This window comes from Podarcis tiliguerta (assembly GCF_965153285.1).
Source record: "Podarcis tiliguerta genome assembly, chromosome: 3".
NCBI classification, from domain to species: Eukaryota; Metazoa; Chordata; class Lepidosauria; order Squamata; family Lacertidae; genus Podarcis; species Podarcis tiliguerta.
In genome coordinates, this window is record NC_139536.1 from 49,099,443 (window position 1) to 49,114,990 (window position 15,548).

At 43.7% G+C, this 15,548-nt stretch overlaps 1 protein-coding gene across 1 annotated transcript in view; it reads left to right on the top strand.

Moving 5' to 3' along the window:
• Positions 1–12,764: 12,764 nt before the first annotated feature.
• Positions 12,765–15,548, top strand: part of RPS6KA2 (ribosomal protein S6 kinase A2) — a 183,039-nt gene continuing 180,255 nt past the window's right edge. Inside the window, exon 1 of the mRNA XM_083434092.1 lies at positions 12,765–13,398. Coding sequence (XP_083290218.1) covers positions 13,330–13,398 — 69 coding nt within the window. The 5' untranslated portion in view covers positions 12,765–13,329. The remainder of the gene's footprint in view (positions 13,399–15,548) is intronic.

A 15,548-nucleotide genomic window follows, 5' to 3' on the forward strand; every position in this document is an offset into this window, starting at 1 on the left:
TATTAATTACATATTAATATAAAAAGCCAAAATCAGTTTTTAAAGCTCTGGACATTTAAAACCCCTATATTTTCCTGCTCTTCTAAGCAGAGGCGTAGCTAGGTGCATCCAGATTGTGCCCCTAGCCATGGACAAATTAGCTCTTCTTTCTGCCTCTCCTCCATCCCCACCCCCATTCAATTCACCATCTATTTAAAACCATTTCTTATGAGGCAATAATATATTTATGGACTTACATATTTTGCTGATTTTGCGCCCCCCCCCATTGCCTGTGCCCCTGGCGGGGGCCACCTCACCACCCCCTAGCTACAGCCCTGCTTCTAAGGACCTCAGAGTCGTACATATGTTATTGATGTCTGTTTTATAATCCTGTCGTGAGGAAGATTATGGTGAGGGATTAAACCCTGGGCTAGTCTGCTTAAATCTCTTACAGGTTCACAAATCAATAAGGGAATATTAGCTGTTCATTTTATGTGTGCCTATCACTGTAATAATAATCTGCTGTCACTCAGAAGACAAAATAATGACTAAGTCTTAACCTTGCAAGAGATACGGTAACCTGTTGTGGTTATTTGTTTGCAGAAAATTGCCTGCACTTAAATTGTCACTGTAGAAATTAGGTTTTGCTAGACTGTTAATAATCTTTAGCTCCCTTGCTGTTAAATGCCTGTCTTTTGGAGAGTGTTGAAATAGTACTTCTAATGCACTTCTGCAAAAATTCAATAAAATTCAATTTTTTAAGGAAAAAATCATTTTCTTCTTCATTAAATGTTTAGGTGCATCGCTATTGAAATAAGGTGAGATATTACCATAATATGTGGTTTAAGAAATTTCCTGATGGAAGCATCTGTCTCTAAAATACAGTTTTAATCGAACTGAAGTACCATGAACGGCAATGATGGAAACATGTTAATAACACTAGATATATTTAATATATGTATTTCTTCTCTGTTTTGAACTGTAAAACTCTTGTATAAGAAGCCTCCTAAATTAAATGCAGCCTGGTTTAGCTGCAAAGAACAGTTTGTTTCTGGAGTACTGAAAGACCCACAAAGCTCTCAAGATGTTTTGGACAATATCATTATTCTGATTCTGGTACTCTACAAGCAGAAAATATGAGACAGCCAAACGCAGAGGTGCAGGATGAGTAAAGGTACGTATATAGTTAAGACTTCTTATGCTAGTGATGGGCAACCAGTGGCCATTGGACTACAACTCCCATCATCCCTGACCATTGGCTATGCTGGCTGAGGCTAATGGGAGCTGGAGTGCAACAACATCTGGAGGGCGCCATGCTGGTGGCAGCTTCTGTAATTGTCCAGCTGCGTCAAGACAACAGAATAAGATGGTATAACATTTTCTTGCTCCTGAGGAAGATTAGAATTAAAATTTGTTGGACATTTCACATGCTTTAAGAAAATGCCTTTTGATGATGATATATTCAGGTTTTTATATAGAAACAAAATTGCAGAGAGAACTATCGCCAAAATATTGCTGCAAATCATTCCACAACTGGAGTGAGTTAAAGTAGTGTGCTATGTCAGGAAAAAGGAGATCACCTGCCTGTGAAGTACAATAACAAAACAAAAACCCTTGGAGCGTGTATAATATTCTGTAAGCAGATACAGTCATACCTCAGGTTACAGACATACCTTCAGGCTGCATGCTTTCGGGTTACGGATGCGCCGAAACCTGAAAGTACCGGAATGGGTTACTTCTGGGTTTCGGCGCTCGCACATGTGCAGAAACACTAAATCACGCTTTGAGCATGCACAGAAGTGCCAAATCGCAACACGCGCAGACGCGGAGCTGCAGGTTGCGAACACTGCGGGTTGCGAACGTGCCTCTCGCACGGATCACGTTTGCAACCCGAGCGTCCACTGTACAGTCAAACCTCGGTTCCTAAACAACTCTGTTTTGTAACGTTTTGGCTCCCAAATGCCGAAAACCCAGATGTAAATGCTCCGGTTTTTGAACATTTTTCGAAAGTCAAACATCCAACGTGGCTTCTGCTTGAGTGCAGGAAGCTCTTGCAACCAATCGGAAGCCGCGCCTCGGTTTTCAAACATTTTGGAAGCCAAACAGGCTTCCGGAACGCATTATGCTCGACAACCGAGGTTTGTACAACAGAAAGTAGTGGTACAAGAAAGTGGAAGTAAACATTGTTGCCGTATTTCTAGCTGCTCCAGGCTGTCCCTGTTGTTTGTCAGAGTGAGGTGTCCATCTCAGGCAACAGTTTATTGCACGCGGGGAGGGGGAGCAGGTACAGTGGTACCTCAGGTTACATACGCTTCAGATTACATACACTTCAGGTTACAGATTCCGCTAACCCATAAATAGTGCTTCAGGTTAAGAACTTTGCTTCAGGATGAGAACAGAAATCGTGCTCCGGCAGCGCAGCAGGAGGAGGAGGCCCCATTAGCTAAAGTGGTGCTTCAGGTTAAGAACAGTTTCAGCTTAAGAACGGACCTCCATAACAAATTAAGTACTTAACCCGAGGTACCACTGTAATGGCAGTGAGGTGCTGGTGGCCAAGGCAGTGTGTGCTGTGGGACCGGCTTATTGCTCTCAGATGTCCCTGTGTTGAAGTAAGTCCAGTAGATGGAAATGGGTGAGGTGCAATCTAGTCCATCAGCTTTGGTCAGCCTTACAAGAAGGTATCCTTCAGCCCACCTGCACATATATACACAGCTTAGTATAATGTAGAAGAGGGAGACTTGGGACCCCTTTTGTCAATGGATCCTGTTTTTCTATTGAGTGTTTTTAATTTTTTTCTAGGGTTGGTTAATCTCTTGTGTTCACAACTCCTGAGAGGCAAAAACAACCACCACCTGGGAATCCTCAAGATTGTTTATTTAGGGCAGGGGGTCTTTGGTGTCACTTGTGTTCAACCCCCCCAGGAGAGCAATAAATAAATAAATCTCCCGTTCTTAGGTACTTTCATTGGGGCAACAGAGAGAGGAAATTATGATACACATTCTAAACGTACGTTGCAAAGAGCTGTTAACCTCCTTTTTCCAGGTTCTTCATTTTTCTCTGTCGTAATTTGTTCTTTGAAGCAGTTTTCTGTGCTGGATCAGAGGATGCTGAGCTTGGCTCCTACAATGCTTTCAGAGACGCTTTTCCTTGTAACAATTGGAAAATGCCAAAAATTCTCATGTTGCTTTCTTCTTTTGATATTGACCTCATAACACATTCATCTGCTATGTTCCTGCTTGCTTTTCCTTGATGAAATTGTAATGTGTGATTTAAAAAAAAAAAGTTTAAGCATATTTTAATTAGTCACATTATTGCACAGCAGTTCTCTTGCCACATGTGGGAGTGAAGGTATTGTCTTTTAAACATAATTATTTCAAAATTGCACATGAAACCACTCTCTCTGAATGCAAACCTTTGGTGATGTGCTTTTAAAGTGTGTTTTGGGGGGAGAGAGAAAACCACACATTCGCCCTTTAGGTTAGAAGCCCCTCTGTTCTAAACAGAATATTTGACAATAAATTTAGTGGGCACATATTCTCTTAATTATTCTGTTAATTATTCAAGGGTATTCATTGGCGCCCGCAGAGGGGAAGGGAGAGAAAAAAATCCTAAATGCATTTATGCATTTATTTTAATGTTCAAACACACACACACCTCCAGCTAGTCAACAAGAAGTTTAGAGTGATCTCTGAGATCACTCCTGTTGACAATGGCTGCCACACTCAAACTCCCTGCATTTTCCTGGAGGGAGTGCCTTTCTGGGCCAGCAGACAGCTCAGATAAATTTTTTGCTTGTGATCACAAGTGAATATTATTCAATGATAGAGCCAGTCACCAGAGTTCTGCAGTCTGTGAAACTACATAGATGCAATGGAACTTAAGGTCATATACAAGAGTTACTAGGAATAATGGAACAGCACAGGGAAACCAGACAACATCTGGAAGGCCACAGGTTAGCTACCGCTGCTAGAGCTCAATGCTGGAGTAGCAGTAAAACACTGGGGAAGAAATGGAGATGAAGGGAAATTGTTCAGTGGTCTAAATCATTTGTATCTGTAACATTCCTCTAACAGAGCTTGATTATATAACATTGCAGTTAATACAGTTGATTTCAGTAGCAATTGATGGAACATCCTTGTGAGCAACTGGGGAGGGTAATCGTAATTATTTTTTGTTATTTGTAGGGAGGGTAGGGGAATTCTGTTTCATGCTTTCTGACTTCTGAGCAAAACATTTATTACGCCTTTTGTTTATATAGAAATGGAGCTCTGAAATATCGAAACAAGCTGAGATGTGGACCTGATTTGCTTCCTCTTCTCTAATATTTAGATATTCTTCACTGTAAGAAGCCCTGAAAAATGTCATTCTTAAAGCTACATATACAGAGGCATATTCAGAAACACTAGCACATTAAATAAGATTCCCTTCATTTTCTCCGGCTTTGCAGTGAGCCTCAGTGATCTCTCTGGATCTTTTGAAGGCTCCTAGGTAAAGGTACCCCTGCCCGTACGGGCCAGTCGTGTCCGACTCTAGGGTTGCGTGCTCATCTCGCTCTAGAGGCCACGAGCCGGCACCGTCCGAAGACACTTCCGGGTCATGTGGCCAGCGTGACGAAGCTGCAGCTGGCAAGCCAGCACCAGCGCAGCACACAGAAACGCCGTTTACCTTCCCACTATGAAGCGGTACCTATTTATCTACTTGCACTTAAGAGTGCTTTCGAACTGCTAGGTGGGCAGGAGCTGGGACCGAACGACGGGAGCTCACCCCGCCACAGGGATTCGAACCGCCGACCATACGATCGGCAAGTCCTAGGCACTGAGGTTTTACCCACAGCGCCACCCGCGTAAGAAAAGCAAGTCTTTTCACTAATCTGAAGCTGTTTACACATTACTGCTTACTCTGCATCCAGTGTGCTCCTACTTCTAGTTTCTTAAGATACATACACATAATGTTAGCCACAATCCATTTTGATTCAGTATCTTGAAAAATATGGCTGTTTGATGCACTTTCCCCCCTTAAACTAGCTTCAGTCCAACTAGAAAACTTGAGCCACATTCACTTAGTACTTGAACCAAGTGTGTACATTTGAGACAGTTGCTATACATGCACAGATGAATGCACATTCAACAACGACAGCTTTGGGAATAGGTGTTCTGGGGGGCTTGGAGAAACCAAACAGGTCATGTGCATTGGGTGAAGACATCCCTGTCCCCATACTGATGTGTACAACGCCATGCCAGTGCAATCTGAAATGCAGTGGAGGAGAGGGCAACCTCGCTGCATTTTAAGCTCCAATGCATACATAGTCTGAGTCTAGCTGAGTGCAGGTCTTCTATGAAAACTGATGTGAAAGCTGTTGAAGACAACTCAGCTGAAAAACATCCAACAAGTAGACATTTAAAACAATGATTACAACTGAATTAAAAAGCAGAAATGTAGGTTCTTACTCAGAAATGTTTTGCTTACTAAATTATAACATGGTGTTCTGTGATTCAGATGACTGTACAGTTAGTGTTACAATGGGGATAATTTTACCTGTTTCTCTGTAGTTTTTTCATATTTAAGTCCAATGTTTCATCTGTTTTCTTGGACTTCCAGGACAGCATAATTTTGATAGTTTAAAATGAAAATCAGGACATTCTGTTCCTGGGTGCATTTATGTTTTGGATGCTTTTGTGTGAAAATAGCTGTGATCAACATTACTGTTATATAACAGGATTTGATGCATCTGAATATCACATTTCATTTAATCTGAGGAGGGGAATTACATTTTATAGCTATTGAGTATGAGAGTGACTGTTTTCTAAGTGGGCTATAGATTAAGATATTAGCATGCAATCCAAACTTATGGATGTGCATTACCTGATTTATTTCCCCACACCAAACTCCAATTCACCGAAGCTGTTATTTGCACATGTACAATGGCTGCCTGAAATGTACACACTGGCCACTGTTTTCTAATTGGATGGTAGCTGGATTGAGGGAAAGCACATCAAACAGGAGTATTTTCCAAGAAGCTACAGGATACAGATGGATTGTGGCGAACGTCATGGGTATTTGGCTGCAAACAGCAGTGGTGGGAGCCTGCTTGAGCCACAGCAAATGGTGATGTGTACACAGCCTAAGTGCCAGAGGTCAGTATGGTCAAATAGCATGGTCCAAACAGGCTCTGGAGCAGGCAGGCAAAGATACAAAGGGCCAGAAGCAGATGATGTGATCTAATATGGGGTGCTGGTGTTTAAGTAGTGGAGGGAACAGACAAGAGTGAGGTGAGGATCTGTTAGCACTTTCTTGCTCAGGAAAAGACATAATAAGGTTAGCAGGACCTCTGTTGGCTTCTGAAATCACCCAACTCCTTCTGGGCTGACTTTCCTTCTCTCTATTACTGGTAAGGAATAGTGGTGCAGCAAAGCTCAGGTCTGCCTGTTTATCCTTCCCCAAGCTGTCAATAGTGATGCAGAGAGTAATGCACCCTGCTGCCAGATTCCCTAGTTTAAGCCTGCTGGCACATTTCAGTACATTTAGGGTTTCCAACTGGCTAGTTTTTAGCTACTTCAGCCTTTTCTTTTTAGCCAGTTGCTAGACAAGAAAGCTATTCATTTTAAAATATTTACCTTCATTTTAAATTATTTGAACTGTAGATGCACAATGTGCCTGGAGTGAGTAGAGTCTGACTATTTGATAGGCACAAGTCAGCAGCATTTAAAGCTATCTGTCCAGCAAGGCTCCCTGACATCCTCCCAGCTTAATCTAGTTGGGCTTGCCCAGCTGCCCCCTCCCAACAACTGTGCCAACTGCAGGACTGGGGAAGTCAATAAGGTTCTCAGCAATGCAGTGCCTCCTCCCTGCTTAGCCTGGTTGCCTGGTTGCCCCAAGCACCATGCTGCCATGCACACTCCTCCCCAGATTGACCTTGCTTGCAATTAGAGAGGCATGGGCAGGGTTGATAAAGCAACTCTTTACCAAACAAGTATGTTGACCTGTCAACCTGTTTATGTATGCCCACATGTCCTGCCCCCACATCTCTACGCCTCTCTACCTTTTAGGGTCTCTGCTGTTGTCTATCCCTGGGGCTGATTTTATTATTTGGCTGTGCCTCTTCCTTGCTGGCATTTAGGAGACTGATGAAGGCTGTTTTATTTCAGAGGGCATTTGGCTGAACTTCAGTTGAAATTCTAAGCTGTGGAAATGAAGGCTTTAATTCTCATTTGGTTGTTTATTTCATGGATTTTTTTGTGATGGCTTTGCTTTTTGAATTTATTTCAATAAATAGAGAACTATACAAATCAGCAACCTATACATTTAATAAATAGCCTAGAGTCTGGACAATGGTATGATCTGTGATGATGTGATATATGCAGGCAGTTAGTATTGCTTGATGATAGGGGACTAATAAGGACATGCCAAGTATGAACAGATGCCTTTTGCAGTGGGTTCTGCCCTTGGAACCAACTCTGAGCCTGGCAAGCCCCATACTTGGACCTGCCTTAGAGCTTAAGAGTTGGCAATTCTATGAGATTTATTCTGGGGGAAATCAATTCTAGGGGGAATTTATTCTGGAGTCCATGTGCTTAGAATGATGTAAGGGTTTGGCTATGACTTTCCAAGACTGGAGCAAAAGACCAGGCATTTTACTGAATAGAACAATTTTCAAGAGGGACATCTGGACTATTAATTTTATTTACCAAAGACCTTTAAAATGCCCCTCCCTAGTCCATATGCACAATTGAATATGTTACAGATACAAGTTTACAGAAACACATGAAGTATCAGCACATAGATAACAAATATGCTACTGATGACACATATTGGATGCTGCTAACAATGAAAAGTCATGGAGGAAACCATTATTTATGAATACTTAATTAAGCAGAAAGGCCATATAGTCACACAGCAGTCCATACTAAAACATGTTATGGGAAATCAATGGGACGGTACATAACACAGCAGGCGATAGCTGCAGCAATCTGCAGGGCCACTTCTGGTGGACACTCTGCAAATACAATTACGTAACATACAAAAGGGCACTTAATGTGTTTGCAAGAGGAAATTACCCATTGTTACAAGCAAGTAAGCAAACTAAGCATAATGCTTTCTCAAAGCATCAAAATAGGTGTCAAATAGCAATTGCAACTAGGTTATGAAATCAAATTATGTTCTTTGGTTAACCCTAATGATGGTGCATAACTCATCTCCAGGTTGGGGTAGAATTGCAGCTTCCAGGTGATGGTGGGGAAGCTTTCCAGACCAGGTACAGAATGTGTGGCTTTCTACGAGACATTTTCTGGAGCTACATTAGAGGTGGACACGGTACAACCCTGGTTACTCCACAGCTGTCCTACATTTTAGATGCCACAATCCATTCTAGAATTTTGTTGGAGTGAAACATATCAAATCTGTTCCAGTTATGCTTCCACATATTCTGGAATAGCTGTGCTTTGTTCACTCACTTTTTATGGGGCATCTACATGACATTATCACCAGATCACCATCCCCTTGTGATTTCATTGTGGTTCCCATGTTTTTTTCAGACTGCAGAAAATCAAACTCTGGGGCAAAAGAACCAACTGGTGGTATAAACCCTTCTGCAGCTCAGTGGCAAAACACACATGCCATAGGTCACTATATTCTGCAGAAGAGCATATCTCCTTCAAGTCCCACAAATTTCAGAAGCCCACGCCACAATAACTTGGAGCAGGGCTTTCAATGTGGCCCACTCTGTTCTATGGAAGAGCATTCCTGTTGATATAGAAAGGTGCCCACCATCTGTACTTTCTGAAAACAACTGAAGACACTTTTGTTTCCAGCTGGGTGAAAAAAATCACCACCATTTTGTATTGTTTTTAAAACTATTTTTAGCGTTTTTTATTGTGTTTGTAAATGCTTTTTAAAAACTGATTTACCAAAACACACTGGTTTTCCAGTTGGTAACATTTTAGCACCATGTTTGTTTGCTGTTTTTCATTTTGGCAGATCCTTAAATTAGCACTAAAACACTTTTAGCCAGCCTTTTTAATTTTTCATTACACAATAATACATAAATCAGAGGTGGCTAATGGGCAGTTAAAGAGCCTATTTGATACATCCAAAACCACTTGAAAATGCTTACAAGACCCCTAACATTGTGGCAAATGCGTAACAACTTTTTTGTTTTTAAAAAACAAACTGCTCTGCAGTAACACAGAGTAATATACATTTAGTAGCATTCCAGGGCAGGGTGGGATGTTTTTCCCCTCTTTGTTTTTGGAGAGCAGGGACCACAACTACTTCATGTTTTCCAACTGACCTGGCTATGCCATGCCCTTTGAGGATGGGTGGAACACAGCAGCATAGATAATGTACACACTCAAAATGCTGAAGCATGGAAAGCCAAGTGCAATTTTGCATATACAGTAACTTTCAAATAGCAGTGCCTTATGAAAAGGACAGAGGAAGTGGTGTCCTCCTGCCAGTGGCAACATTGTGCTCATTGTGACAAGAATGGGATGGGGGGGGGGCAGTGGCAGCAAGGTTGGGGGGCTAGGGGTTGCACACAACACACACCTGCAGGATTGCCACCACAGCCTTATTTGTTTGTTTGTTTGTTTGTTTGTTTGCATTCATTGAGTTTACCATTGTAGAAGTCCAAAAGAGGCGTATCTCAACTTAATTTGAGCTTGATCTTATGCTAAGTTCAGTGGCGTTGCGTGGGTTGTCAGCACCCGGGGCAAGGCAAGTAATTTGCGCCCCCTAACCCGGGGCAAGGCAAGTAATTTGCGCCCCCCGCTGCACTGTCCCTCCCCCATAGTCCCTCACTCTCTCTCCGCACCGCACCGCATGCCTGGCACACCCCCCCCTCCACAGTGGGTCGGCGACCCGGCGGCTCGGATCGGATTTGCACAGCCAGCACTGCAGTGAGAGAGAGAGAGTGAGCCAGGTAGGGGCAGAGAGCTGCGAGTGCGAGCGCGCCCCCCCAGATGTTGCGCCCGGTGCGGCCGGCCCCCCCTGCACCCCCCCACGCTACGCCACTGGCTAAGTTATCAGCAATAATTTCAGTAATGGGCCTTATGAGTGGGGCTTAATCTCACACAGACCTGTTACGAAGTGGATTACCAATGACTGAAAGTACTATATGCATATTTAACAATTGATAAGCATCATGTTGTTGGAAAGCCATCAGATACCCACCATAGCAGAAGGCTCAGCAGGTGGATGCCCAAACAACCAACAAAAATAAATGGAAAACAGAATACAAGAAGATAATTGAGCAAATATCAAACAATGTGTTAGGGAAACTCTTGAAAATAATTTATCTGTAAAATGAGGAACTTATAGTATTTTTTATTGTTGTTGTTGTTGTTATTATTTAGGCTGCAAATGCTTCCCTCAGAAAGTAGGCACATTATGTTACGGTTCCCTGGATAGAAGGGTCAATAGGGAAATGCATATTTAATTAGCTATTCACTAACTTAAGAGTCACAGTGACACAGCAAAGCAGGGATGCACTTAATCCTTCCCTCCATCCTCTGCAATTGTCAGCAGCCAGTAAGTAATATCATCATGACATAAGCAAAGCCCTGGCTAACCTGTACATTGCTGTCTCAAGGGGAAACGCAGAAAAGAACAGAACGGAGAAGGCATCAATCATTTGTGCTTAAAATAAGCTGCTTCTGAAGTCATGAGAACTTTTAAAGTTCTAGCTCTCAGGGCAAGCAGAATCCTGATTTTGTAACACCAACATGGGCATAGCGAGAGAGGCCAGGGGGGCAGCTGTTTCCCCTAAATCAAGTAAATAAATAAAGCTACTGAACTAAGAGTAGAAATAATCAGAATATTTGAAATTGAAATGCTCGCTGAAGTCACTTGGATGATTTTGTGGTGCATTCTAGTGAAACAACTGGCAACCTGACAGTGGTAGGTGTGGCTTCCGCAAACTGACCAATCGCGTCACAGGTAGCTCGGTTCTAGAACAGGACAAGTGGGTGTCCTGACCCCCCAACATAAATCCTGATCACGCCCATATTTTACATGTCTGCACAAATTCTGGCATCCAAGTATACCGTACTTTGTGGCTAAACAGATATCTGAAACTGCCCTTTCAATATCCAGAAACAATTTCCGCTGTACTCTGAGCCAGCTACCAAGAATAGATTAACTTCTATGTTTTATCTGTATAAAACTGATCCCAGTGTAAGATCTGAAAGGCACGTGAAGTCACCACCTAGCTGAAGTTAATCAGGTTTGTATCTGGCAAGTGCCTGGATGGCAGACCATCAAGGAATCACAGGTAGGCTCTAGGGTCCCATGATGGAAGAAAGGCAGGATTTAAGTGGAAGAAAGTGAGACATTTTTCATTAGGCATAGAGAAGCAACAAAATATTTGCTAAATAAAACAATTGGTGTCTCAGTGCCCTCGGGAAACGATTGCTAATTTGTCCTAGAACTGTTATTACTGAAGAATAAGTGAAGAATTGGTAATTGCCTTGCAGTTGTTTTGTCCTTATCTTTTAACAACTTGATTGGAGGTACTGCTGCAGTGCATACCAAGTGTTTATGAAGCACTAAGCATTTTGTCATGAGCTCAGCAAACTTGGTGGTTCTCTCCCCGCCCCGCCCCCCATTTTACCTTATAAGTTATTTAGATGTTAGAAACCTTTTTCAGCTTCGTTAAAAAGCATGGGAGATGTTCACAACTGCACAGCAGACATCTGCGTTAATTCTATTGCAAAGAGATAGGCCAACAAGGTTCGATCATTTAAAAACGCGTTGTTCAGGTTCTTTTAGCAACAATGATCTACAAAGACGCAGCTGATAACTTCTGGCAGACCCTTTGATTGAACTCTAGTCACACTGGAATTGGTATTTACGGCAACTTCATGCAATCTTGCATAAATGTTGATACATACTACATTTTGGTCTATACTACAAATAGTGTAGAATACATCCCCCTGTAATATTGCTGGCTCAGACAGTTTGGGTGGGCATGCTGCCCTGTCCTTTAAATCATCTGCACCTGGCAGCAGGTCACATTTCTGTTCCATTACTGAAGGTTTGCGTGCTCCTTCTCTCTAGTGCTGGACTGCATTTTTCACTCCATTTCTTATTAAAGTGGAGCACAAAGTCCATTTCTCTCCATGCAGTGATGGTTCCCATTGATGCATGGGGACTGGATACTGTTGGCACTGTAGCATCACTAGCGTGAGTATACGGTAACTGAAGGGAAACTAGAGGTATAGATATATGTATATATATATATATATATATATATATAGGAATGGCCTTGAGGGGAGTGCATAGACTCCCAGAGTGGTGAGGCATCCCAGGCAGATGGGTGGGGTACAAATAATAAAATTATTGTTATCATCATCATCACCATTATCATCAATATACAGAATATGGCAAATAAGATGGGGGAGATGAGAAATAAGCAGACCATCCGATGTAGCTGTTTGCTGATCTCAGTCTCCAAGGATGCAGGGCTTGCCTATGGGTATTGCCAGAACAGGGAAATATAACACACCACACGGCTCTCTCCCACCTCTGCAAAAGGACAGAAGCTGAGGGAATCACTGTTTAGTCTGGAGTCGACAGACTGTTTCGTGTTTGGGCTGCTTCTTCCTCCCCACTCCTTTTTATCTTGCTCTCCTGCAAACGCACGGAGGCTTTTGTCTGCCTCCTGCGTCCTGACACATTTGAAGCGAGCTTCCCTCCCTTCTCTTCCCCGTCCGCCCCTCTCGCCCCCTTCTTCCCTCTCCGCAGTCAGCCCTGCGGCAGGCAGGGCAGGGGCTCCCGGCTTGGCCCTTCCGCCTTCCTCGGGGCGGGAAGCGCGACGCCTCCCTGCAGCCCGGTGCTGCGGCTGCAGCAGTTGCTATAGCAGCCTCCGCCTCGCGCGGCCGTCTCCTCAGGCTCAACTTTCACCCGCTTTTTTGTGTGAGAACGAATTGGGAGGGAAAACACACACGTAACGGTGGGTTGAGGGAGGGAAGAGAGACTGAGGTAAAACGTAGTGGAGTTGAAATGCTGCTAAGGAAGCTGTTCTCCTGCCAACAAAGTCAATTTGCAGCGCAGGGCTGTAATTACCGCCCCCCCCTTTCAGACGAGCGCTGTGAAGCAGAAGCAGCGGCAGCTCCTCACAGACTCTCCCCGGGCAGCTTAGTGGCTGTTCCAGAAGCCATTGCTTAGAGAGCCGCGCTCCCGCTCCCGCTCCCGCCCCGTCGCCAGGCGCCCTCAAGTGGAGAGGCGCCTTCCCTCGGGACTCCTCTCTTCTTCGCGAGCGGGCCATCTTCCTTCCCGCCTTTGCTTCTGCTTCCCCCTCGTCAAAGCTCCTCCAGCGCGCGCTCTCCCTTGCAGACAAGAGAAAAGTCCTCAGAGATGCCAATTGCCCATTTACTGGAGCTATGGAAAAAGATAGAAGTGGAAGTGGAGCCTATGGAAACGGAGGTGAGCAGCCTAAGGCAACCGAGCGCCTTGCATGCAGGAGCAAAATGGGGCCAGGGACCCGTAGGAAGCTGGTTTCTCTCTTTGAGGGAACTTATTTGTGTGTGTAGTGGGGGGGGGGGGAGAGAGACTTCTTTGAGCCCAAAGGGAAAGAGTGAACACCTGTCTGGTCAGTTGGACTTTAAAGATGTGTCTCTTCCCCCCACTCTCTGCGTGACGTATGCAGAGCCACTTGTTGATACACTGCGAGAATGGGAAGGGGAGGAAGGAAGGGAGCCTTGTGACTAGTTGTTCACAGGCACATGCGAGAAGCGGCTCAGATTTAAGGAACTGGCACGCGCTGTTTTGCGAGCTTCTGGCCTCTGCAGTGCAGGCAGGCAGCTTCAGCTTCGCAGGATTTCTGCATTAGTCCTCGGAGAAGGGGGACCAGCCCTACGTGTGCCCAAAGTTGGTGCCTTGTGTTCATCCAGCACCAGAGACAGCTGCATATTGTTCCTCTAAGTTGCCTTTTTGTGTAGGGGCTTGCCTTTCCCTGCGACCACAAAGAGATGGCCCTTGCCTTAGTTAGGATTGAACAACTCATAGGATAGCAAGGTTTCTGGTCCTTGGGGCAACTGTTTGGTTGGGGACAGTTTGCATCTTTTCCTTTTGTTGCATAGCACCACTAACAGGTGCATGGACAGTTGCCATGCACAGTGGCGTATCATGGGTTGTCAGCACCTGGGGCAAGGCAAGTAATTTGCGCCCCCTAACCCGTGGATTTGCGCCCCCTAACCCGTGGATTTGCACTCCCTAACCCTAACCCCCAGATGTTGCGCCCGGTGCGGCCGGCCCCCCCTGCACCCCCCACGCTACGCCACTGGCCATGCATATGTGCCCTCAGAATTACAAAGAGTTGTGATCAACCCTCTTCCTTAAGAGTAAATAACAGTGAACAGGAAATATCCAGACTTGATAGTTTAATTTCCTTCTTCAACGAGTGTGTGTGTGTGTGTGTGTGTGTGTTGTCTTCTGTCACCCTCCCCACACAAAGGAAGAAACTAGTGATTGGTTCTCTTTTTATGCCGCTTGTTTGGGAGACTGCACTTCATTGGTGCCTCTCTGTCAAAATGCAATACATTCAGTTGCATGTCCTCATGACTGTTCAGTAGTTTATATGAAATTACCTGTTTCTCTGAGCTATCAGCATCACACAAAGCTACTTTATTGACCTGAAAGTTCCTTATCACAGAATGATTTTTAAATGGGATGAGTATTAACACCTAACAGTGCAACAAATTAATAATAATGGGGCTGCATCTGATACCTGAACTTACAATAGGTGCTTGTTATCATGGGTAACAAGTTGGCTATGCTACAGCATCTTTACTATGGTTCTGGAGGCAGATATACTAGCTAAAATGTTCTAAAAGAGAGGTGGATGAATATAAATTTCTCATCCCTCTTATTTTGGTAGCAGCCATAGAGGACTTTACCAACTAACCTTGAGCTTGTAGATGTCACTGTTTGATGTATAAAGCAATTGTGCACAGCACAACTCTAGTGAGATTCTGACTGAGCAAGTGATCTCAAGACCACAATATTCCTACTCTACAGCAGATCAGTGGAATGTGATGGTAACACTGTAGAGAATACAGGATGGCAGCCTGAGTATTTCAGATTTTTTTTCTGCTTCACTCATTCATACATTGAATGGTTGAAGTAGCCTTGTCACCATAGCATTAAAACATGTTTGAAAATAAAGCAAACAATAATTGGGCAGGGGGAAAAACATTTTTAAAATAATGTTAACAAGCCTTCAGTATCTTGTGAATATCAGATACACAAGCAGTGCCATTTAGCTTTTATTTTATAGGGTTTCAAAGGAACTGGTTTATGGGTGTCTGTGGACTTTAAGGTTCTTTGGCTGGGACAGTGAGCACCACCACACAATGTTGGTGGGTGCCATCTTTCATTCTGCTTCATCTTATTTATTTAAAATCACCATCTCTGACTCAAAAACATTAATGTAGTTACACCTCTCATAAAATGGTATATGACACCTGCTGGCACTGCATGATGATGTATGTATGCATCATAGCAGACAGACACCATGTTAGAAGAGATATCCTGTCATGTGAAAGAAAAGGGATAATATTCTTCTAAGATGATGG